Below are 26,470 nucleotides of genomic sequence, written 5' to 3' on the forward strand. Positions count from 1 at the left end.
GACCTTCTAAAAGTATAAAATGGGAAGCAGAACTGGTTGTATTACTCACAGGCTGGAATTCCCCATGGGATGGCTATGTCCATCCTTCATGACAGTGACCATTCAATTTTCCTGAGAAGTAATTTGTGAAGTTGTTTCATTTTTCAATGTAAATGTGGCTTTTGGGAGTCAAGTGTGCTTCCACAACTAAGGGCAGTACTCCCAGCTCATATTCAGAGATTTCCTTTATCTTTTCTTTCCTGAGCAGGCACAAGTGCAGATCTGGGGCTAAAGGGTTACGGAAAGTTAACTGGTTACATAAACTGGATTTGTATTCTATTGAATATAGAAGATAAGGGGGTGATATAATTAAGATTTTCAAGATGATTAAAGGAGCTGAGAGGATGGATAAAGAAAAACTATATCCTCTGGTGGGGGAGCACAGAATATTAGGACATAACCTTAAAATTAGAGCTGGGCAATTCGAGGGTGTTGTCAGGAAGCTGTTCTTCGCACAAAGGAAACCAGACATCTGGGAACCCTCTCTCCTCAAACCTGCTGATGCCAGGTTAATTGGAAATTATAAAACTGAGGTGATAGATTTTTGTTAGGCAAGGGGATTAAGGATTACGAATAAAGACAGGAAGTTGGAGTTAAGATAAACTCTATATTGTCCAATTGAATGCCAGAATATGTCCAATAGGTGAATGGCCTACATCTGTTCCTATGTCCCGTAAATGCAAACACACAAAAAAAGTTTGGCAGTGATGGGCCTGTTTTCATACTTCCTATTACATGTTCTCCTTCATGCAGTGAATTTGTAAGAGATGAGCAACACAGGAGTGAATGCCCAGGTGCTTGAGTACACTGTGCCATGGAGCAGAAAGACAGTGATTCAAACACTTATTTCCCTACAGAAAGCTCCTAACCTCAGCCATATTCTCAAGTGTGGGTGTCAGCCCTCCAGGAGTGTTGTGGAGTCAGCAGGAATTAAAGATTAATCTCTTAGGCATGAGCAATTCAGGAGAAAAATCCCAAGGGCACCAACAAAATGGTGCACTTTTAAAAAATTTTCTTTGAACACTTTCTTTTATTGTTTTGAAAAATATTGCAGATGGGGAGAAAAGACTGTTTGATTGGGCGGGCGAGTGGAAACAGGAGGAACTGTGATGAAATCTTCTGGAATGCTTCCAGCCACAGTTGGCAACAGTATTCTCCAGATAAGTCAGCGGAGAACAGGCACCTTTACCCAGGAGGGAGGGGAATAGCTGGTTGAACAGTCAGTCACCTTGGGCTATTCTTTCACATCTCCTTACGGTCAATGACTGAGGCCTAGTGCTGCTGTTGTGAGGAACCCCAACAAGGAAAGAAAGATAAAATGCTGCAATTAACTCGAACATCTCTGGTGCCAATTAAACTAAATTGTTCATTTATGACACAATGAGCAACTATGCTATATCCCTATTAATATGTAAAGAATGAAGGAAGGATGTTGCACTTATACAACCTGTTCTTTCACAAAATAGTGCCGTGGGATCTTTTACGTCCACATAAGAGGGCAGGTGGAGTTTTGTTTTAACTATGTTTGTAGCAAGTATTTGATTATAAAAATGACTCAACTGTAAACATTAAAGAAAAAAAACTGCATATTCTCAATTATTTTCAAGGGTTAAGGACATCAATTCTAATTAATATTCAACAAACATTTGCCATTCCCTTTACCATTATTTTTTCAAATTTTCTTTCTTCAGGGAAGTCCACAATTTTCACTGTTGCACAGGAGAAAATTTGGATATAAGGGAAAGGATACCACACCCCACCCACCTCTGAGGAGCATCAGTCCTTTTCTGCATGAAACCTCTCCCTACTGTATTTGCTTAACGAAAAGATCCTTGGCACCAAACAATGAGAAGTGCAGCTGATGCTTTGTGATTGGAGAGCTGACAACAACCATAAATCTTTAATTCTAATCCCTTGTCCTATTACCCTTTAAAAATGTACAATATTTATCCACTTTCCTTTTAAACACAATCACAGATTAATTTTTCAGTAGCAATGCAGGATTTACCACTCCATCAACTGTTCTACATCCACATACTCCCCCTGCCCCCCACTTACATCATGCTCGAGCCACATTCTCCTACTTCTCTCGGTTCTACTTCCTTCTGTATCCGTCCTGGAAAAAAAACCCTCCCCGAATTCACCTATAACTGCACTTTCATAATCATATCTGGCTACCCTTTGACCCTCCATTCACATTTCTGCAGCTACCAATCTGCTCATCCTCACTCTCACTTCCACCTTTAATGTCCTAGTCCCCACTAAACTGTTGCTCTGCCTGGTTCCTCTTGGTACAGCCTTCAGCTCTAAGCCCTTCAATGCAAGGGATATAGACTCAAAAGGACATGGATTTAGCCATTCACCACCAGATCTGGCTGGACCACATAAAGCACTATCATGTTCTGCTTTCCAAGACAAAACCTGAAATTATTCCAGGATCAACCTGGGATGTAAAGATAACACCTGCTTTCTTTTCTCTTAAGAAGGACAATCTTCTTAAAGCCCTCCTCTCCCCTCCACCCGCACCTCCAACAAGTGCGAGGAGCTTATGGACTTCTTTGCCACTATTCTGGGACCATCTGATCAACTGCCTGTGCCACTTCCCTACTTTCTCCTAGCCCAACAAAGTAAACTTCCTGTAAGGTTCCCCCCATCCTAGCACTGAACTCGCATCTTCCTCTAATTTCTCTCCCATTTGCCCCCAGGCCCTGTCCAAGCTCATCCTGTCCGTGAACTATCTGAAAACAACTTACGGAACCACCCACGAAAACAGCGGCTGATGGCCAATATCTCAGCTTCCATTACAGTACAAGCAGAAGCCACCCAACTCTGCGTGCTGCAGTGGAAGCTCAAACTGAAGACATGCAAGTTCAGTTTACTGCCATGAAGGCTCAGATTACAGCCATGTAGTCACAGATAGAGTGTTTGTAGGGCTTACACAGCAGTCCAGTAATCTGTTGTCCAGCACATTACTAATATTGTGGAGAGTAGCAGGCATGTTAGTTGTATATTAATAGTATTTAATTGTAGGCAGATGCTGGACATTAACTGGGGATGAACTTTGGTTAAGTTATTGAGTGATGTTACCATTACGTAGAACTTTCTAACAAATGGCAACTGTAAGAGAATTACATATGTCATTAAAATTGACAATGCAATTACATTAAGAAATGTTATAATTAAATATTTGTTTTATTTTGAATTCTGCAAATGTCAGAATTCTTAGATATAGATTTTCAATTGTCCAAAACTTTGGTTTCGGCAGTGTAGTTAAATGAGTCTCTTGTCATCAGTCTCCATCTATCTCTCTTTCATTTCTGTCTATCTTTCTCTCACACACAAAATCTGTCCTTTTGGCATCTGTAACAATTTATTTGAAGTGTGCATTATAATCAGGTATATCGTTAGCTGACTTAGGCCATTTGCAATTTCATTTAACCTTAATGATAAAGTTAATGGAGCATTAAGGGAGAACCAGTGAAAATGATGAAAATCAAGTATTCATGTACTTCAAAAGGACTATAATTACTTCCAAGTCTAGGGTGGCGACAGAAATAGTGATGATGATGAAGAGCCCTAGAAAAACTTGCTTAAAAGATAATGGTACTCACAAGTCTCAATGTGTCCTTGCAGCTGAAGAATTTGTGGAACAGGCATTGTTAGAACAACTGCATCAAACATTTCTGAAGGGGTCGATATGCTGCAGACTTCCAACTTTCCTTCTTTCAGGTTGATGTGGGTAACATGGCGATTATAAAATACATCTGTTCTTGTGTGTTTGTGAAAGTAATTAGAAACAAACAGTGAGAGGAAGATGAGGTGTCGAAAAAATAAGAAAGCATAGCAAAATGAAACTACACATCATATTTTTCATTTATGCTTTCAAAAAACATTGATCATTTTTGAAAATAAGGCTTTTCTAAAATGATTGAAACTAAATGCAAAACAGAGATTCTTCACCACACCCCCACCTCACCTCCACACTCCCTGACCTTCTCCTATGTTTCTTTCCTGAAGGTAGTGACACAGAATCATAGAATCATGGGATGGTTATAGCCATTTGGCCCATCATGTGTGTGCTGACCCTCTGTAGGAGCAATTCACTTTATGTCACTCCCCCACCTTCTCCCCGTAGCCCTGCACATTTTTCCATTTCAGGTAATGATCCAATTTACAAAACTGGATATCGTTCTACGAGTGCCAGGTGGCTTCTGATATTTTCCCATTTGAGTATACTTCATGATCCAGCATGTTAAGGTTAGAATGCTATTCTAACACTCATGAAGGTGACCAAGGTCCTATGTGCATTTGATATCCCCCGTGGGCACTAGCAGTGGGCAGTCAATAATGACCATGGATGATACTTAATGCTCTCCCCATGGAAGGTTTGGTGGTGGGGGGCATTTAATCAGGTGGGAATATGGCAGGTGGAGACCCCATCACCTTCCTGCCCCCACCCCTATTAAATCTGTAGCAGGAAGACCCATGGATAGCCCACTTAAGAGCCTCATCCCACCGCCACTGGTATTAACCCCAAAGTTGGCAAGTGATCACTGTGTGGGAAGCACAACAAGTCAATTTGTGTGGGGTTGCTTTCAGGCTTCCATGGGCTGTTCCTTGTTCAGAGGCACTCTGTGCCCAATCAAGGGACCTGGCATTGTGGGGGCTGGGGCGGGGGGTGGGGCGTGGTGAAGCTGAGAGCCACCCCTTTCCCTTGCTGCGGACTCCCTTCCACCCCGCCTTGCGAATCCTATCCCGCTATCACACACACGTAGCCTGGGATCCAGCAACAATCTTAAGACTTGGGTGTGCGCATTACCGGCAGCAGCTTCCACGTCCCCAGTGGCACTGCTGTTCAATAGAGCTGTCAGCCTCTGATTAGCCAACAGCTCTTGGTGGGCGAGACTTCCACGTCCAAGGTCCTTGTTCTGGGGAAGGCCTGACATGTGCCTAAGTGGCATATGATGTGGCGGGCCTTCCCTAAAAGAGGAGACATGGGGCTCTCCAGCTGGTGGCAAGATCCCCGTCGCCTCCATTAAATACCACTCCAGGACTGAGAAGCTTCCTTTTCTTCCCCAAATGACTACTGAGCCCAATGTATTAACCACAATACCAAAGCAAGCTAACCTAACTGGACCTGATTCTTCCTGGTCTGTGAGTTTCAGTACACCTGGCAATTATTTGCCATCAAGGCACTTGCATGACAGATGACTTGTCCTACAATTTGGTTCTCTACACTGGAAAAACCAAACGCAAATTGGGTGACCACTTTTGTAAAACATCTTTGTTCAGTCCACAGACCCCAAGCTTCCAGTCGTCTGTCATTTTGATTCTCCAGCACACTCCCATTCTGACCTCTTTGTCCTTGGTTTCCTAAAACTTTACAATGAAGCACAACTTAAGGTGCAGGAACAGCACCTCATCATTCAGTTAAGTACTTTACAGCTGTCTGAACTTAACATTGAAGTCAACAATTTCAGATCATAATCTTTACCTTCATTTTTTTTTGGATGACAGTTGTTGATGATTCTGCTCTTGCCATTTACACCTCCTCCAGACTTATCTTTTGTCACTTTATTTATCTCATTACCATCTTCTTTTGCCTTGCACCATCATCCTTTTCATCATTTTATCTCTCCTGCTTTGCATCCTATCACAGGCCTCCACTTATGTTCTTCCCTTGTGCACTTTCCCAGCATCTGTACTTGCTTAAAACCCATTACATCTTTAACATTTTCCAGTTCTGATTAAAGGTTATCAACCTGAAAGTTAACTCTGTTCCTTTTGACACAGATGCTGTCAGAGCTGCTGGGTATTTCCAGCATTTTTTGTTTTTTATAACTGTAATCCATGTATTTGTCTGACCAGAGTATTATAGAATTTAAGGTCACGTTTCTCCGACCTGTACTCTACTCATTTTACTATATTGTTCAGCATTCATTGGCTTGTCAGCAGCTATATATAATAATTGAGCATGTTGAACATAAAGTCTACAAACACTCCTATATCACTTTCAACTTCATCCGTAGCTATGACAGCACCACCTTTTTCCCTTTCCACTTGCAATATTTTACATTTATTTGCATTAAAGTTACTTTTCTGCCCTGTAATTTGGCAACACATTCAAGGTTTACAGAGCTAAATTACTCAAATACTTTCTTGTTAGAATATGCTTCCTCCCCACTTCATTCAAAACATTAACATTATCACAAGATGATCTGTCATATGAAATTCAGTTGACCCTATACACTGGCTTTTTATAGTTACTGGCTGCCTGACTGTGTAAGCTTTGACCTGCTTTCTCAATGTCCCATCCTTATGCTTGCACTATAACCTAGAGCCAGTACTTGATTCCATATTCTTTTCATGGGACTTCCACTATTTGTACTGCTCTATGATCCAGGACAAACACAAAGCAACCAACTATTTTCAAATTTCTCTTTCCAGTGCAACAGTTTTTCCACTACCTCACTGTTCTATCTTCACAGCAAATTCAAAAGTAAAATAAAGATACTTTAAAAATTAAAAAATGCTCTTCATACAGGCACATATTTTGCTTTTAAACTTGTGATGAAGTGTGCTCAGTTTGGGTGGGACAATATCACCATTTTAATGCATTAATAGCTGACTTCTTAATTTAGCAAATTTTCTGTTACTATCTGAAAAGTATTCCAACCCCATTCACTAATCGTTGTGCGGTATTGAAAGAACAGGGTCATCTGAAATCCTCGGATGCAATAAGGACAGAAATTGTACCTTTTTTTCCTTATTTTTTCATTGGATGTGGGCATCACTGGCAAGGCCAGCATTTGTTGCCCATCGCTAATTGCCTTTGAACTGAATGGCTTGCTGGGACATTTCAGAGGGCAGTTAAGAGTCAACCACATTGCTGTGGGTCTGGAGTCACATGTAGGCCAGACCTGGTAAGGATGGCAGATTTCCTGCCTTAAAGGACATTAGTGATCCAGATGGGCATTGGTAACCAAGAGCAAAAGATTGCCCTGATCTATTGGAAGGCATCCAAAATCAGAGAAGTTGACGCCTAGCCACCCAGTGATCTTAGCAAATTAAGAAAGAAGTGAATTAACAAAATGGATATGAAAACTGATTTCACAATCCAGTACCTGAGTCTGCGAGATAATGTTTGACAATGGAAGAAGTCCCTTGTGATGCTACATAGTTACAGATTCCTTTTTCTTTTTGTACCATCCCCTCCACTGAACTGAGCAATGGTTTTAAAATGCCATGTGATAGCATTTCTTCATGGAAGCTACAAAGAAGCACAATATCAACTAGTTAAATACCAGACATGCATGTTTGTACAGTTTCCATTTTAGCAAATTGATTTATTTGGCTTGCATGAATACTGAAGTGCAACCAAAGATCACCCTGAGCTAACCTATAAACTTCATATCGCACCTATTGCCAATATGCTTATTCCATCAGTGCAGTATAGCTCACTTCCACCCCTACCTCACCCCCAGCAGTTCTGGAACCCTTATCCTTGTTTCTGTCACCTCTACTCCTCATGTCTCCCATATTCTTCTTGCTGGCCTTTGTTCTCCATAAACTCCAACTCTTCTTTCCATATCTTCATCCAATTGCCCTTTTCCTTCTCCCCCACCCCTAATCAGTCTTGCTGATCATTGATTCTCTGTGCCCCAACTCACTAAATTTAAAACCTTCGCCCTCATTTTCAAACCCTCCTGTAGCCTCATTCCAATTTATATCTCCACTCTCTTCACGCCTTTTTAATTCCCCAGTTCTAACCTTCTTTGCATTTCCCCTTCCTATGTCGGATCAGCCTCAGCCCACACTCACAAAGATCCCTCTACTTTTAAAAACCTTACAACTCAGAAGTGCAAACTTCTAGGCTAAACTCTAGTGTCTAGGTTTCTGACCAAGCTTTTGGTCACTGCTCCTAACTCTTAAACAATGGCTCAGTATGTGTTCCTTTTGTTAATCTCTCTCTGGGTGATAGATTTTGTTAAGTAAGTAATTAGCCATAAAGGTGCTATATAAATGCAGGTTGCTACTCTAACAAGAATGCCAGCTGTTCACAAATCACCTGCTGACATGCATGTGGAATAGAAAGGAGGACATTTTAAAATTATAAAACTTTTCTCTGCTTGCAGTATCTCCTTGAAAGAATCCTTCAGATGAAACGCTTTTATTACCATGAACTCTTTTTATAGACTTTTGTTCTTAATTTAACAGTAGCAGAACATGTATACTGATCACAAGACACAGTGGGGGTTCAAGGCTCGCGAAGGTCAAAGGGCAAATTTTGAACAGCTGACAGCACATGGACATGCAGCAGCTGCCATAGGTTGCAACTTGGACACAGGATCCATTCAAGAAACAGCTGGATACTACAATGGGAAGAGTGAGGTTGAAATTCTGGAAGATCAGATGGGCTGAATGGTCTTTTTCACCTAAACTTATCTTGGGTGACACAGTATTGTGAATACCATCCAATGTCAAACATAACCTTGCAACCTAAAAATGAAGAATTAGCAAACAGAGATAAAAATGCAAAAATAGTAGATTGAAAGAGACTTTATGTTAAACATTATTCTCTGATGCTGCACTACAATGTATACAAAACTGTAAGAGGAAGAAACCCATTCAAATGCACAATTTACCTTTGAATGAAACTTCAAGTCAACCTCTAATGACTAACATAAAAAATTCAAAGGCTCGTATTAAAACCTTGTCAAGCAAACTCTCAGTACTGCTCAGTTAACTCCTAGCTTAGTGGTAATACTGGGAGTTTAAATATCTAATGAAGGCCATGTAAAAAAGAGTGAGAGGGAAGGAAAAGGTTCTTTTTTTGCTTTCCTGAACCACTCAGCTAAAAGCAACCCATTTGGAGGCTTGATTAGATTGAAAAATTATGTGGCATAAGCCAACAACTATTTTTTTATATAAAAGCAAAATACTGCGGATGCTGGAAATCTGAAACAAAAATAAAAATAGCTGGAAAAACTCAGCAGGTCTGACAGCATCTGCGGAGAGGAGCACAGTTAACGTTTCGAGTCAGTATGATTCTTCATCAGAACTGAGGAAATATAGAAATGTGGTGAAATATAAGCTGGTTGTGGGGGGTGGGACAGATAGAGCTGGACAGAGGGCCAGTGATAGGTGGAGGCAAAGAATAGATTGCCAAAGACGTCATAGACTAAAGGACAAAGGGGTGTTGATGGTGGTGATATTAGCTAAGAAAGACAACCTCCCTCTATTTTATTCGTTCCCAGGCCAATATGGCAGCAGATAACTTGTTTTCAGGTCCCTGATCCACAGCTCCACACAGTGGTGCACACAGAGGTGGGGAATACTGAAGGACAGAACAGTATCCACCATTCCTCTTGGGGCTACAATACACTTCTCCACTGTACCAGGGCAATAAATGTCACATTCCTCCCTACTACCAATAAGTCATTCTAGGAACATGGGAACAGCCTGTTCTGTCATTCAATTTGATCATGGCTGACCTGTACCTCAATTCCATTCGCACGCTTTTGCTCAATATCCATTGATCCCTTACCTAACAAATATATATATATATATATATATATGTATATATATATATATATATCAGTCTCAGTCTTAAAAATTCCAGTTGATCCCGAGCACCTATAACACCTACAACCTTCTGGAGGAGAGGATCTCTTCCACTTTATGTGTGAAAAAGTGCTTCCTGATGTCACTCCCAAATGACCAAACTCTAATTTTAAGATTATGATGATGTGACAGTTTTACATTGATTCTGCTCCTTTTTTCAACTCACAGTACATTTGTGCTTTCCAAAGGGTGGGGCCTTTACATGAGAAAATGCTTACAAACTAATTTTAAAAATGATTGGTGAATATGTGATAGGAATCATGAGGGAGTACATTTTTGTGTGTAAGTACTGCAATGAAAATGACTCACTCCTCTCTCTGAAAAAAATTAGCCTTTTGTTTACGCAAATTGTGCAAATTTTAAAAAGTGTACTAAACCGTAAAAGACTGCTGTAATTTGTCAGATTGTGGGTGCTTTTAGACATTACCCTGGAGAAAAATCAGTCCAATTCAATAAAGGCAGCTGTTTAAATTAGCAATGAATAATAAGTAACATTCTGAATAGTGAAATGTAATAGTTATAGCTCGAAATTGTAACTTATTTATCTCCTGTGATACTGAATAAGCCATAATAAGGACCTTTTACAAATACCTCTGATGCTTTTCTGCGTAATATGGAGTTACAGTAATGTACTGTGCTCCCAGGTCAGCCATGCAGTTTGGGTCATGGGGACTTCTGCTGGTGCTCATTCTTCCTCCTTAAAGCAAAACATTTGGTGTTTAGCACCCTTATTCCCTGTGATTTTACAGAATTCTATATTCTTATAACAGTCACATCCTGAGCTTTAGAAAATACAAACTCAGGCACTCAAGAGATCACCGGGTTCTGGTACTATCAACACACAATTTGGACAGTATTTCTTTCATGGTAACATTGATCAGATCTGCAATCTTAACTTATTAGAATGATGGAGTTTGTAATACAATACATAGTTGCCGCAAAGAGGGAAATATCCTATCGACCACTTTGACTCAGGCAGCAATGAATGAGACTACATTTTGCTGACATGGCCAGAAATGATGCTATACAAACTTTAAGTGACTCTAGATCCAATATTATGGGCGAAATTTTATGGCAGCGGGATTTTACGTTCCCGCCGAAGCCAATGAAGTTTAGAATGTCTCACTACATTTTACAGCCCCATCCCCGCCGAAACCGGGCCATAAAATTCTGCCCTATGTGCCTTCTAATAGGGAGGGATTGAAGTCACACGTTCTTTAGGTAGACTGTGCACCACACGGAAATAGAAACACAGGGCTAGTGTCTTTATTTGTTCAAGGCAGTCTTGTTTTCGCATCTATGATCCAACATACTGCCCACTATGGAATCCTCAATATCAATGGAATCAGTCTAGGTCGGCTGTTGGGGCAGCCTACCCCTATAATTCTCTTACTCAGTTCATGACTGAGGCTGGGAAACAAAGGGCAAATGTGACAATAGTGGGAAATAGTAAGGATCTGGGAGTTAGCCAAAGGTGAACGGGGAACATGCAGAAGGATCTCTGATGTGAATGTGGAGACAACAGCTGAACAAATGGGATTTTCACCAAATGTCAATTAACACTTTAATCATTTTGATAGAAATATGTAAAATGTATTTGGAAAACAAAATAAAATCACTTCCAAAAGTTCCACAGTGTCACTAACACAGGATATCATTGACAATGACACTGCATCTATACATTCAGACAATTGTCTGCCCTTGCAAATGGATGTAGAAGATCCCATGCCACTGTTTCAAAAAGTGAAGGAATAATCCCCCTGGTAGGATGGCCAATGTTTATCTCTCAGCCAACAACACCAAAACAGATTATCATCATTTCCTCATTGCTGTATGTGGGAACTTACTGTGTGCAGATTGGCTGCTGCATTTCCTACATTATTACAATGACTACAATGCAATACCACTCCACTGGCTGCAAAGTGGTTGTGAAAGGAGCTATATAAATACAGGCACTATGCAGCTCACCACCACCTTCTCAAGGGCAATTAGGGATGGACAATAAATGCTGGCCTAGGCAGTGACGCTCACATCCCAGAAGGAATTAAAAAGTAAATAAATGCAAGTTCTGATTTTCTTTTATGTTCAAATACTAGGCTCCATTAATCCATATGTTTGAAGGTTCACACCTGAAGGTTAACTTTGCTTTTCACCTTCAGATGTTGACTCAACTATTCTGCATTTCCACCATTTTCTGTTATTGTTTCATCATTATATTACCTGATGTTTAACAATTAAAAATTACTTTCCCAATGTCTTCCAAAGCAAAGGAATTTCTTTGGCTGTTGGTGGGAGCAGTAAAGGAGGCTTGAGTTACACTTGAGTGGGTGTGAAATAATCCACAATTAATAGGGATCTGTGGGAATGAGAGCTGAATCTTTTGGAAGACATTAGAATTGCAAAGATTGCAAAAAAAGCTCTTATAATAGACAGTGCAGTGTAAACTTAAACTGAATCTCTGCCAGGAATCAATGGGTGTGCAGCCTAGTTAGGTATAACATTTTGCACCATACTCTCTCTCAAGGTAATTTCATTTCTTCAAACTGCCAATATCTGTCTTCCTGTGAAATGTAAGAAATTTTATTTGTAACAAATTCCCAATGAAAAGGTGAATGAAAAATAAGCAGAACAGTATTGAATATTTGCATAAATAAGCTATAAGATAGCATTCTATTAGAAATTTGTTCATTTTGAATTGCTGTAAGAGTGGAGATGAAAATGGTTCCTTCAATGGGAGTCTGTCATTACAGGCCAGACTTTTGAGGAGTTGGGAGACATTTAAAAATGGTGGGTAGGACCTGATTCCTGGATTCCTGCCCCCATTCCTGGTGCTGGCAATTTTCATTGGCGCTGGATAAGGGTGTGGGTGGTGGTAATCTGCACTTCAGCCCTGGCCGGCTCCACTGCATCCCATACACCCTCCCACTATTTTGGTGGAGTTGGGGCAGCTTCTTGAGGACATGTGTTTCACGGGCCCTCGGAGGAGGGCTATAAACCATAGCCTGTATCCGGGACTCTTTTGAAAGGTATGCTCAAAATGCCTTACCCATACCACCACCCGCACCCCCCCACCCACCCCCCCACTTTTCATTCCATGATTTTTCCATGGATGCCCTGCATCCTCCATGCCCACTTACCCAGTATGCACTATAGAACCAATAAACCATATAATAACAATGGCAAGTCTTGAGATGCAGTTCACTTCACTGTTTCTGTTGATACGGTTCACAGATGGGCTCACTATGAATGCTTGGCTGAGCTCCAAGACCCACTAATGCACTCAGCTCAGCAGGATCTGTTTTCACAGATGGAAGTGGAGTGTTTGCTTTGATTGATTGACACCCTTATGAGATTATAATAAGTTATTCTTTCTTTGTAATCTTTCTTTCAATTTTTCTCTGTATATTTATTTGGACAGGATTAAGAGGTGTGAAGTGAGGTTATTGAAACAAAATTGCTCTGTTTGATTGACACTTTTATAAGTTTGTAAGAGCAGCAGTTCTTTAAAGGAGATTTTTGAATGCGTGCTTTTTCAAAACTTGTCATTGTTATTATATGGCTCATTGGTTTGGTAATGCATACTGGGGTGAGTGGGCATGGATGATGCGGGGGGGGTCATGGAAGGGGTATGGGGTGGCATAGGGAGAGGGTGGCATGGGATGAAGGATGAAGGCTAGAGGGCATAACAACCTTTGAAACAACTGGGATGAATTCCAAGAGAACTGAGGCAGGCCTTCTAACCAGCACCTCCCCCCCAACCCCACCCTCACCCCCACCAATGCTCCCCCAACTCCAAGGCCGTATTCAAACTGCCTGGAGAGGTGGTGGGCCTGCCTCCATCCTGCCCCCTGGAATGAAAGTAAGGTGAGCGGCTCTGCCAAGTTGGGAGATTTCCTGACTTGAGCTTGCTGCCTTGGTAGCAAAAATCAGGCCCTACAAAACTGTGAGAAAGTACAGGGCAATAATAACCAGCATGAACAGACAATCGGCATCGCAAATTATTGCAGGAAAAAGGCAGGCAACATGGTGAAGTGCCTTTACCAGTTAACTAGCCTGATATACAAGCTCAGATTTTAACCTCACCCACCCAGTAGGAAGTCAATGAGACACAAAATCACCTTGAATCTAACACAGGCATTTGACCAGAACCCATCCTGTTTCCAGTCAATGGGTTAGATTAGAATCAGGGCTCCTGAGGCAGTGCTGCACTTTTGGAGATGCCCTCTTTTAGGTAACATGTTAAACCCAGCCCCCATCTATTAGGACAGCAGCAGAGGAGTTCTCCCAATGTCCTGGCCAGTACTTTATCCCACAACCAACACCATGAAAACAGGTTATTACATAGGAAATACAGCACAGAAACAGGCCATTTAGCCCAACTGGTCCATGTCGATGTTTTGGCTCCAAACGGGCCTCCTCCCTTATCTGGTTACTGTGCACAAATTGGCTGCTGCGCTTGCCTATCCAACTACAGTAACTGTGTTGCAGATGGGATTCACTGGCTGTGAAATGCTCTGAGTTGCAGTGCCAACGCAAGTCCTTTCTGTTCTAACATGTGTCATAATGAGGTCAAACAGAAAGGCCATTCGGCCCAACATACCTGTGCAGACTCTTTAATCATGCCAATTTTGTTTCTTATTGATCACAATCTCAAAACTTGTGATTACACCACCTGAGTGATACGCAGGGCATGAACCAGGAGAGCAGTTAAGACAAACTGAATCTGATCTGCTTATTGGAAGAATGTAATAAGATTAGAATTTGCACTCTCCCTCCCTGTGTCTCGTTCAAACGATGAGCAGCTGCCACCTGGCGCCCAGATGGAGCAGCTGCAGCCAGGAAGTTCCCCATTGAAACAATCGAAAATAAGCCCCGCCCCCAGAAGTGTATCAAGAGCTGGTGGGTCACGTGCTCTGGGACTCGATTCCGCACTGACCTGCGCCTCTCGCCTTGTCCCAGACGACGATTTGCAACTTGTTCGACAACTCCCTGCGTAAGAGGGAAGCAGACAGACTGCCAGTGAGACCCGCACCCACGATTAGCACCCGAGCCATAGCTTTTCACCGCGAGTCACAACCGGTCTCTCAGATTCTTCGCCGTCCCACTGCGCGGAGTGACTGCTCGCACTGTCCAAGCAAATCTTTACCCGGGATTACTGATACTTAAAACCCAGCACCCTGCAATTAAAGGCACACCACACAGCCCCGCACCTTAGAATGAAAGACTCATCACAGCACAGCACCCAGGAATGAAAGGCATATCACACACCAGCACAGAAAATTAAAGACACATCACACCCCAGCACACAAGAATTAAAGACACATCACAAAACAGTACGCAGGAATTAAAGACACATCACATCCCAGCACCCAGGAATTAAAGACATATCACATTCCAGCACCCAGGAATTAAAGACACATCACATCCCAGCACCCAGGAATCAGAGACACGTTACACACTAGCACCCAGGAATTAAAGACAAATCACACCCCAGCTTCCAGGAATTAAAGACACATCACAAACCAGTACCCAGGAATTAAAGACACATCACATCCCAGCACCCAGGAGTTAAAGACACATCACATCCCAGCACCCAGGAATTAAAGACACATCACACCCCAGCACCCAGGAATCAGAGACACATTACACACTAGCACCCAGGAAATAAAGACAAATCACACCCCAGCTTCCAGGAATTAAAGACACATCACACCCCAGCCCCCAGGAATTAAAGACACATCACACCCCAGCACCAGGAATCAGGAACACATCACACACCAGCAGCAAGAAATTAAAGGCACATCACACCCCAGAATCCAGAAATTGAGCACATCACACCCCAGCACCCAGGAATCAGACACATGACACCCCAGCGCCCAGGAATTAAAGACACATCACAACCCAGCACCCAGGAATTAAAGACATATCACACCCCAGCACCGAGGAATCAGAGACAAGTCACACCCCAGCTCCCAGGAATAAAAGACACAACACACCCCAGCACCCAGGAATCAGAGACCCGTCACACCCAGCCCCCAGACATTAATCACATCACACCTCAGCACCTAAGAACTAAAGACACATCACACCCCAGCACCCAGGAATCAGAGATACAGAACACCCCAGCATCCAGGAATTAGAGAAACATCACATACCAGCACCCAGGAATTAAAGACACGTCACACCACTGCTCCGAGGAATTAAAGACAGTTCGCACCCCAGCTCCCAGGAATTAAAGACACATCGCAAACCAGCTCCCAGGAATAAAAGACACATCACACTCCAGCATCCAGGAATAAAAGACACATCACACTCCAGCATCCAGGAATAAAAGACACATCACACCCCAGCCACCAGCTATTCAGCACATCACACCCCAGCACCCAGGAAACAGACACATCACAGCCCAGCACCCAAGAACTAAAGACACACCACAACCCAGCTCCCAGGAATTAAAGACACATCACACACCAGCTCCCAGGAATCAAAGACACACCATAACCCAGCTCCCAGGAATTAAAGACACATCACACACCAGCTCCCAGGAATTAAAGATACATCACACACCAGCACCAAGAAATTAAACACACATCACACGCCAGCTCCCAGGAATTAAAGAAACATCACACCCAAGCTCCCAGGAATCAAAGGTACACCATAACCCAGCTCCCAGGAATTAAAGACACATCACACCCCAGCTCCCAGGAATTAAAGACACACCACAACCCAGCTCCCAGGAATTAAAGACACATCACACTCCAGCTCACAGGAATTAAAGATACATCACATCCCAGCACCCAGGAATCAGAGTCACATCACACCCCAGCATACAGGAATTAAAGACACATCACACCCCAGCAACCAGGAATAAAAGACACAGCACAAACCAGTACCCAGGAATTAAAGACACATCACACCCCAGCTCCCAGGAATTACAGACACATCAAATCCCAGCACCCAGGAATCAGAGATACATCACATCCCAGCACCCAGGAATCAGAGACACATCACACCCAGGCACCCAAGAACTAAAGACACATCACACCACAGCCCCCAGATATTAAGCACATCACACCACAGCACCCAGGAATCAGAGACACATCACACACCAGCACCAAGAAATTAAAGGCACATCGCATGCCAGCTCCCAGGAATTAAAGACACATCACACCCCAGGACCCAGGAATTAAAGACACATCACATCCCAGGACCCAGGAATCAGAGACACTTCACAAGCCAGTGCCCAGAAATTAAAGACACATCACACCCCAGCACCCAGGAATTAAGGATCCATCACATCCCAGCACCCAGGAATCAGAGACACATCTCATCCCAGCACCTAGGAATCAGAGACACATCACACCCCAGCACCCAGGAATTAAAGACACATCACACCCCAGCACCCAGGAATCAGAGACGTATCACATTCCAGCACCAAGAAATTAAAGACACATTGCAACCCAGCATCCAGGAATTAAAGACACATCACACACCAGCATCAAGAAATTAAAGACACATCACAACCCATACCCAGGAATTAAAGACACCTCACACCCCAGCACCCAAGAATTAAAGATATATCACACCCCAGCACACAGGAATTAAAGGCACATCACACCCCAGCCCCCAGAAATTAAGCACATCACACACCAGCACACAGGAATCAGATACACATCACACACCAGCACATTGGAATTAAAGACACATCACACCCCAACCCCCAGGAATTAAAGACACACCACAACCCAGCTCCCAAGAATTAAAGACACATCACATTCCAGCACCAAGAATTAAAGACACACCACAACCCAGCTCCCAAGAATTAAAGACACATCACACTCCAGCACCCAGGAATTAAAGACACATCACACCCCATGACCCAGGAATCAGAGTCACATCACACCCCAGCACCCAGGAATTAAAGGCACATAACACTCCAGCACCCTGAAATTAAGCATATCACACCCCAGCACTCAGGAACCAGAGATACAGAACACCCCAGCATCCAGGAATTAAAGAAACATCACATACCAGCACCCAGGAATTAAAGACACGTCACACCACTGCTCCGAGGAATTAAAGACAGTTCACACCCCAGCACCCAAGAACTAAAGACACATCACACCCCAGCCCCCAGATATTAAGCACATCACACCACAGCACCCAGGAATCAGAGACACATCACACACCAGCACCAAGAAATTCAAGGCACATTGCAGGCCAGCACCCAGCAATTAAAGACACATCACACCCCAGTACCCAAGAACTAAAAACACATCACACCCCAGCACCCAGGAATAAAAGACACATCACACCCCAGCCACCAGCTATGAAGCACATCAAACCCCAGCACCCAGGAATCAGAGACACATCACACCCCAGCACCCAAAAACTAAAGACACATCACACCCCAGCTCCCAGGAATTAAAGACACATCACAGCCCAGCTCCCAGGAATTAAAGACACATCACACACCAGCTCCCAGGAATCAAAGACACACCATAACCCAGCTCCCAGGAATTAAAGACACATCACACCCCAGCTCCCAGGAATCAAAGACACACCATAACCCAGCTCCCAGGAATTAAAGACACATCACACCCCAGATCCCAGGAAATAAAGACACACCACAACCCAGCTCCCAGGAATTGAAGACACATCACACCCCAGCTCCCAGGAATTAAAGACACACCACAACCCAGCTCCCAAGAATTAAAGACACATCACACTCCAGCACCAAGAATTAAAGGCACACCACAACCCAGCTCCCAAGAATTAAAGACACATCACACTCCAGCACCCAGGAATTAAAGACACATCACACCCATGACCCAGGAATCAGAGTCACATCACACCCCAGCACCCAGGAATTAAAGGCACATAACACCCCAGCATCCTGAAATTAAGCACATCACACCCCAGCACTCAGGAATCAGAGATACAGAACACCCCAGCATCCAGGAATTAAAGAAACATCACATACCAGCACCCAGGAATTAAAGACACGTCACACCACTGCTCCGAGGAATTAAAGACAGTTCACACCCCAGCTCCCAGGAATTAAAGACACATCACACCCCACCACCCAAGAACTAAAGACATATCACACCCCAGCCCCCAGGCATTGAAGACACATCACACCCCAGCACCCAGGAATTAAAGACACATCACACCCCAGCACCCAGGAATGAAAGACACATCACACCCCAGAGCCCAGGAATCAGGGACGTATCACATTCCAGCACCAAGAAATTAAAGACACATTGCAACCCAGCATCCAGGAATTAAAGACACATCACACACCAGCATCAAGAATTAAAGACACATCACAACCCAGCACCCAGGAATTAAAGACACCTCACACCCCAGAACCCAGGAATTAAAGATATATCACACACCAGCACACAGGAATCAGATACACATCACACACCAGCACATTGGAATTAAAAACACATCACACCCCAAGCCCCAGGAATTGGAGACACATCACACCCCAGCTCCCAGGAATTAAAGACACATCACACCCCAGTACCCAAGAACTAAAAACACATCACACCCCAGCACCCAGGAATAAAAGACACATCACACCCCAGCCACCAGCTATTAAGCACATTACACCCCAGCTCCAGGAATCAGAGACACATCACACCCCAGCACCCAAGAACTAAAGACACATCACACCCCAGTTCCCAGGAATTAAAGACACATCACAGCCCAGCTCCCAGGAATTAAAGACACATCACACACCAGCTCCCAGGAATCAAAGACACACCATAACCCAGCTCCCAGGAATTAAAGACACATCACACACCAGCTCCCAGGAATTAAATATACATCACACACCAGCACCAAGAAATTAAACACGCATCACATGCCAGCTCCCAGGAATTAAAGAAACATCACACCCCAGCTCCCAGGAATCAAAGACACACCATAACCCAGCTCCCAGGAATTAAAGACACATCACACCCCAGCTCCCAGGAAATAAAGACACACCACAACCCAGCTCTCAGGAATTAAAGACGCATCACACTCCAGCTCACAGGAATTAAAGATACATCACATCCCAGCAACCAGGAATCAGACTCACATCACACCCCAGCAACCAGGAATTAAAGACACAGCACAAACCAGCACCCAGGAATTAAAGACACATCACACCCCAGCACCCAGGAATTACAGACACATCAAATCCCAGCACCCAGGAATCAGAGACACATCATTTCCAAGCACCCAGGAATCAGAGACACATCACACCCAGGCACCCAAGAACTAAAGACACATCACACCCCAGCACACAGATATTTAGCACATCACACCACAGCACCCAGAAATTAAGCACATCACACACCAGCACACAGGAATCAGATACACATCACACACCAGCACATTGGAATTAAAGACACATCACACCCCAACTCCCAGGAATTAAAGACACATCACACCCCTGCAGCCAGGAATTGAAGGCTCATCACATCCCAGCACCCAGGAATTAAAGACATATCATGCCACCCACCCAGGAATTAAAGACAGGTCACACCCAAGCACACATGAATTAAGGACATGTCACACTCCAGCACCCAGGAATCAGAGGCATGTCATACCCCAGCATCCAGGAATTAAAGACACATCAGAGCCCAGCACCCTGGAATTAAAGGCACATCACACCCGAGCAGCCAGAAATTAAGCACATCACACCACAGCATCCAGGAATCAGAGACACATCACACACCAGTACCAAGAAATTAAAGGCACATCGCACGTCAGCTCCCAGGAATTAAAGACACATCACACCCCAGGTCCCAGGAATTAAAGACACATCACATCCCAGGACCCAGGAATCAGAGACAATTCACAACCCAGTGCCCAGAAATTAAAGACACATCACACCCCAGCACCCAGGAATTAAGGATCCATCACAGCTCAGCACCCAGGAATCAGAGGCACGTCACACCCCAGCACCAAGGAATTAAAGACACATCACACCCTAGCACCCAGGAATTAAAGGCACATCACACCCCAGCAGCCAGAAATTAAGCACATCACACTCAATCACCCAGAAATTAGCAACACATCACACACTAGCACCCAGGAATTAAACACACATCACATCCTAGCACCCAGGAATCAGAGACACATCACACCCCAGCAAGAAAAAATTAAAGACACATCACACCCTAGCACCCAGGAATTAAAGGCACATCACACCCCAGCTGCCAGAAATTAAGCACATCACACTCAATCACCCAAGAATTAGTGACACATCATACACTATCACCCAAGAATTAAAGACACATCACACACTAGCACCCAGGAATCAGAGACACATCACACCCCAGCACGAAGAAATTAAAGACACATCACACCCTGGAACCCAGGAATCAGAAACACATCACACCACAGCACCCAAGAATTAAAGACACATCACAACACAGCACCCACGAATTAAAGACACATCACACCCCAGCTCCCAGGAATTAAAGACACACCACACCCCAGGTCCCAGGAATTAAAGACACATCACATTCCAGGACCCAGGAATCAGAGACACTTCACAACCCAGTGCCCAGAAATTAAAAACACGTCACACCCCAGAACCCAGGAATTAAGGATCCATCACAGCTCAGCATGCAGGAATAGGAGACACATCACATCCCAGCACCCAGGAATCAGAGACACATCTCATCCCAGCACCTAGGAATCAGAGACATATCACACCCCAGCAGTCAGAAATTAAAGACACATCACACCCCAGCATCCAGGAATTAAAGACACATCAGAGCCCAGCACCCTGGAATTAAAGGCACATCACACCCGAGCAGCCAGAAAATAAGTACATCACACTACAGCACCCAGGAATCAGAGACACATCACACACCAGCACCAAGAAATTAAAGGCACATCGCACACAAGCTCCCAGGATTTAAAGACACATCACACCCCAGGTCCCAGGAATTAAAGGCACATCACAGCCCAGCAGCCAAAAATTAAGTACATCACACTCAAGCACCCAGGAATTAGTGACACATCACACACTAGCACCCAGCAATTAAAGACATATCACAAAACCCACTGAGGATTTAAAGACATGTCACTCTCCAGCACCCATGAATTAAGGACATGTCACACTCCGGCACCCAGGAATCAGAGGTATGTCACAACCCAGCAACCAGGAATCAGAGACGTTTCACATCCCAGCACCAAGAAATTAAAGACACATCACAACCCAGCACCCAGGAATTAAAGACACCTCACACCCCAGTGCCCAGGAATTAAAGACACATCACACTCCAGCACATAGGAATTAAAGAAACATCACACCCCAGCCCCTAGAAATTAAGCACATCACACCCCAGCACCCAGGAATCAAATACACAGCACACACCAGCACATTGGAATTAAAGACATATCACACCCCAACGCCCAGGCATTGAAGACACATCACACCCCAGCTCCCAGGAATTAAAGACACATCACACTCCAGCACCCAGGAATTAAAGACACATCACACCCCAGCAACCAGGAATTAAAGTTACATCACACTCCAGCACACTGAAATTAAGCACATCACACCCTAGCACTCAGGAATCAGAGTCACATCACACCCGAGCACCCAGGAATTAAAGACACATCACACCACTGCACCCAGGAATTAAAGACACATCACAGCCCAGCACCTTGGAATTTAAGACGCATCACACCACAGCACCCTGGAATTAAAGGCATATCACACCCCGGCACCCATGAATTTAACACACATCACACACCTGCAGCCAGGAATTAAAGACACATCACGGTCATGCCGCCAGGAATTAAAGACATATCACACCCATGCAGCCAGGAATTAAAGACACACCACGGTCATGCCGCCAGGAATTAAAGACATATCACACCCATGCAGCCAGGAATTAAAGTCTCATCACATCCCAACACCCAGGAATTAAAGACATATCACACCACCCATCCAGGAATTAAAGACAGGTCACACACCAGCACCTATGAATCAGAGGCATGTCATACCCCAGCATCCAGGAATTAAAGACACATCAGAGCCCAGCACCCTGGAATTAAAGGCACATCACACCCGAGCAGCCAGAAATTAAGCACATCACACCACAGCACCCAGGAATCCGAGACACATCACACACCAGCACCAAGAAATTAAAGGCACATCGCACACCAGCTCCCAGGAATTAAAGCCACATCACACCCCAGGTCCCAGGAATTAAAGACACATCACATCCCAGGACCCAGGAATCAGAGACAATTCACAACCCAGTGCCCAGAAATTAAAGACACATCACATCCCAGCACCCAGGAATTAAGGATTCATCACAGCTCAGCACGCAGGAATCAGAGACACATCACATCCCAGCACCCAGGAATCAGAGACACATCTCATCCCAGCACCTAGGCATCAGAGACATATCACACCCCAGCAGTCAGAAATTAAAGACTCATCATACCCCAGCACCCAGGAATTAAAGACACATCACACCCCAGCACCCAGGAATCAGAGACGTATCACATTCCAGCACCAAGAAATAAAAGACACATTGCAACCCAGCTTCCAGGAATTAAAGACACATCACACACCAGCATCAAGAAATTAAAGACACATCACAACCCAGCACCCAGGAATTAAAGACACCTCACACCCCAGCACCCAAGAATTAAAGATATATCACACCCCAGCACAGAGGAATTAAAGGCACATCACACCCCAGCCCCCAGAAATTAAGCACCTCACACACCAGCACCCAGGAATTAAAGATATATCACACACCAGCACACAGGAATCAGATACACATCACACACCAGCACATTGGAATTAAAGACACATCACACCCCAACCCCCAGGAATTGGAGACACATCACACCCCAGCTCCCAGGAATTAAAGACACACCACAACCCAGCTCCCAAGAATTAAAGACACATCACACCCCATGAACCAGGAATCAGAGTCACATCACACCCCAGCACCCAGGAATTAAAGGCATATAACACTCCAGCACCCTGAAATTGAGCACATCACACCCAAGCACCCAGGAATTAGTGACACATCACAGCCCACCAATAAGAAATTAAAGGCACATCACACCACTGCACCCAGGAATTAAAGACACATCACAGCCCAGCACCTTGGAATTTAAGACTCATCACACCACAGCACCCTGGAATTAAAGGCATATCACACCCTGGCCCCCATGAATTTAACACACATCACACACCTGCAGCCAGGAATTAAAGACACATCACGGTCATGCCGCCAGGAATTAATGACATATCACACCCCTGCAGCCAGGAATTAAAGGCTCATCACGTCCCAGCACCCAGGATTTAAAGACATATCACGCCACCCACCCAGGAATTAAAGACAGGTCACACCCCAGCACACATGAATTAAGGACATGTCACACTCCAGCACCCAGGAATCAGACGCATGTCATACCACGGCATCCAGGAATTAAAGACACATCAGAGCCCAGCACCCTGGAATTAAAGGCACATCACACCCCAGCAGCCAGAAGTTAAGCACATCACACTCCAGCACTCAGGAATCAGAGGCACGACACACCACAGCACCAAGGAATTAAAGACACATCACACTCCAGCACCCAGGAATTAAAGGCATATCACATCCCAGCACCCAGGAATTAAAGACACATCACACCGCAACCCCCAGGAATTGAAGGCACATCACACCGCACCTCCCAGGAATTAAAGACATATCATACCACCCACCCAGGAACTAAAGACATGTCATACTCCAGCACCCATGAATTAAGGATATGTCACATTCCAGCACTCAGGTATCAGAGGCATGTCACACCCCAGCATCGAGGAATTAAAGACACATCACACCCCAGCATCCAGGAATTAAAGGCACATCACACCCAGGCACCCAGGAATTAAACGCACCTCAGAGCCCAGCACCCAGGAATCAAAGACACATCACATCCCAGGGCCCAGGAATCAGAGACACTTCACAACCCACTGCCCCGAAATTAAAGACACATCACGCCCCAGCACCCCGGTATTAAGACACATCGCACTCCTGCACCCGGGAATCAAAGACGTATAACATCTCAGCCCCAAGAAATTAAAGACACATCACAACCCAGCACCCAGGAATTAAAGACACCTCACACCCCAGCACCCAGGAATTAAAGACACATCACACCCCAGCATCCAGGAATTAAAGGCACATCACAGCTCAGCACGCAGGAATCAGAGACACATCACATCCAGCACCCAGGAATCAGAGACACATCTCATCCCAGCATCTAGGAATCAGAGACATATCACACCCGAGCACTCAGAAATTAAAGACACATCACACCCCTGCACCCAGGAATTAAAGACACATCACACCCCAGCACCCAGGAATCAGAGATGTATCACATTACAGCACCAAGAAATTAAAGACACATCACACACCAGCACCCAGGAATTAAAGACACCTCACACCCCAGCACCCAGGAATTAAAGACATATCACACCCCAGCACACAGGAATTAAAGACACATCACACCCCAGCCCCCAGAAATTAAGCACATCCCACCCCAGTACCCAGGAATCAGATACACATCACACCCAGCTCCCAGCAATTAAAGACACATCACGGTCATGCCGCCAGGAATTAAAGACATATCACACCCCTGCAGCCAGCAATTAAAGGCTCATCACATCCCAACACCCAGGAATTAAAGACATATCACGCCACCCACCCAGGAATTAAAGACAGGTCACACCCCAGCACACATGAATTAAGGACATGTCACACTCCAGCACCCAGGAATCAGAGGGATGTCATACCACAGCATCCAGGAATTAAAGACACATCAGAGCCCAGCACCCTGGAATTAAAAGCACATCACACCCCAGCAGTCAGAAATTAAGCACATCACATTCCAGCACTCAGGAATCAGAGGCATGTCACAACACAGCACCAAGGAATTAAAGACACATCACACCCCAGCATCCAGGAATTAAAGGCACATCACATCCTAGCACCCAGGAATTAAGGACATGGGACACTCCAGCACCCAGGGATCAGAGGCATGTCACACCCCAGCATCCAGGAATTAAAAACAAATCACAGCTCAGAACGCAGGAATCAGAGACACATCACATCCCAGCACCCAGGCATCAAAGACACCTCTCATCCCAGCACCTAGGAATCAGAGACATATCACACCCCAGCAGTCAGAAATTAAAGACACATCACACCCCAGCACCCAGGAATTAAAGACACATCACACTCCAGCACCCAGGAATCAGAGACGTATCACATTGCAGCACCAAGAAATTAAAGACACATCACACCTCAGCTCCCAGGAATTAAAGACACCTCACACCCCGGCACCCAGGAATTAAAGACATATCACACCCCAGCACACAGAAATTAAAGGCACATCACACCCCAGCACCCAGGAGTCAGAGACGTATCACATTCCAGCACCAAGAAATTAAAGACACATTGCAACACAGCATCCAGGAATTAAAGACACATCACACACCAGCATCAAGGAATTAAAGACACCACACACCCTAGCACCCAGGAATTAAAGGCACATCACACCCCAGCCCCCAGAAATTCAGCACATCACACACCAGCACACGGGAATCAGATACACATCACACACCAGCACATTGGAATTAAAGACACATCACACCCCAACCCCCAGGAATTAAAGACACACCACAACCCAGCTCCCAAGAATTAAAGACACATCACACGCCAGCACCCAGGAATAAAAGACACATCACACGCCAGCATCCAGGAATTAAAGACACATCACA

General features: G+C 44.4%; 1 protein-coding gene across 4 annotated transcripts in view; it reads right to left on the reverse strand.

Moving 5' to 3' along the window:
- The window catches only part of rnls (renalase, FAD-dependent amine oxidase), a 191,664-nt gene that overhangs the window by 115,227 nt on the left and 49,967 nt on the right, over positions 1–26,470 (reverse strand). For 2 of the 4 annotated variants that reach the window (XM_041210550.1, XM_041210549.1), the window contains exons 2-4: positions 10,255–10,360; positions 7,164–7,309; positions 3,651–3,803 (exon numbers count right to left, since the gene is read on the reverse strand). In XM_041210550.1, the coding sequence (XP_041066484.1) occupies positions 3,651–3,803; positions 7,164–7,309; positions 10,255–10,352 (397 nt within the window). In that variant the 5' untranslated portion in view covers positions 10,353–10,360. Of the gene's footprint in view, positions 1–3,650; positions 3,804–7,163; positions 7,310–10,254; positions 10,361–14,599; positions 14,857–26,470 lie in introns of those variants that run through there. The other 2 variants (XM_041210547.1, XM_041210548.1) reach the window with 2 other exon arrangements.

The sequence above is a fragment of the Carcharodon carcharias genome, chromosome 17 (genome assembly GCF_017639515.1).
Source record: "Carcharodon carcharias isolate sCarCar2 chromosome 17, sCarCar2.pri, whole genome shotgun sequence".
In the NCBI taxonomy this organism is placed as follows: Eukaryota; Metazoa; Chordata; class Chondrichthyes; order Lamniformes; family Lamnidae; genus Carcharodon; species Carcharodon carcharias.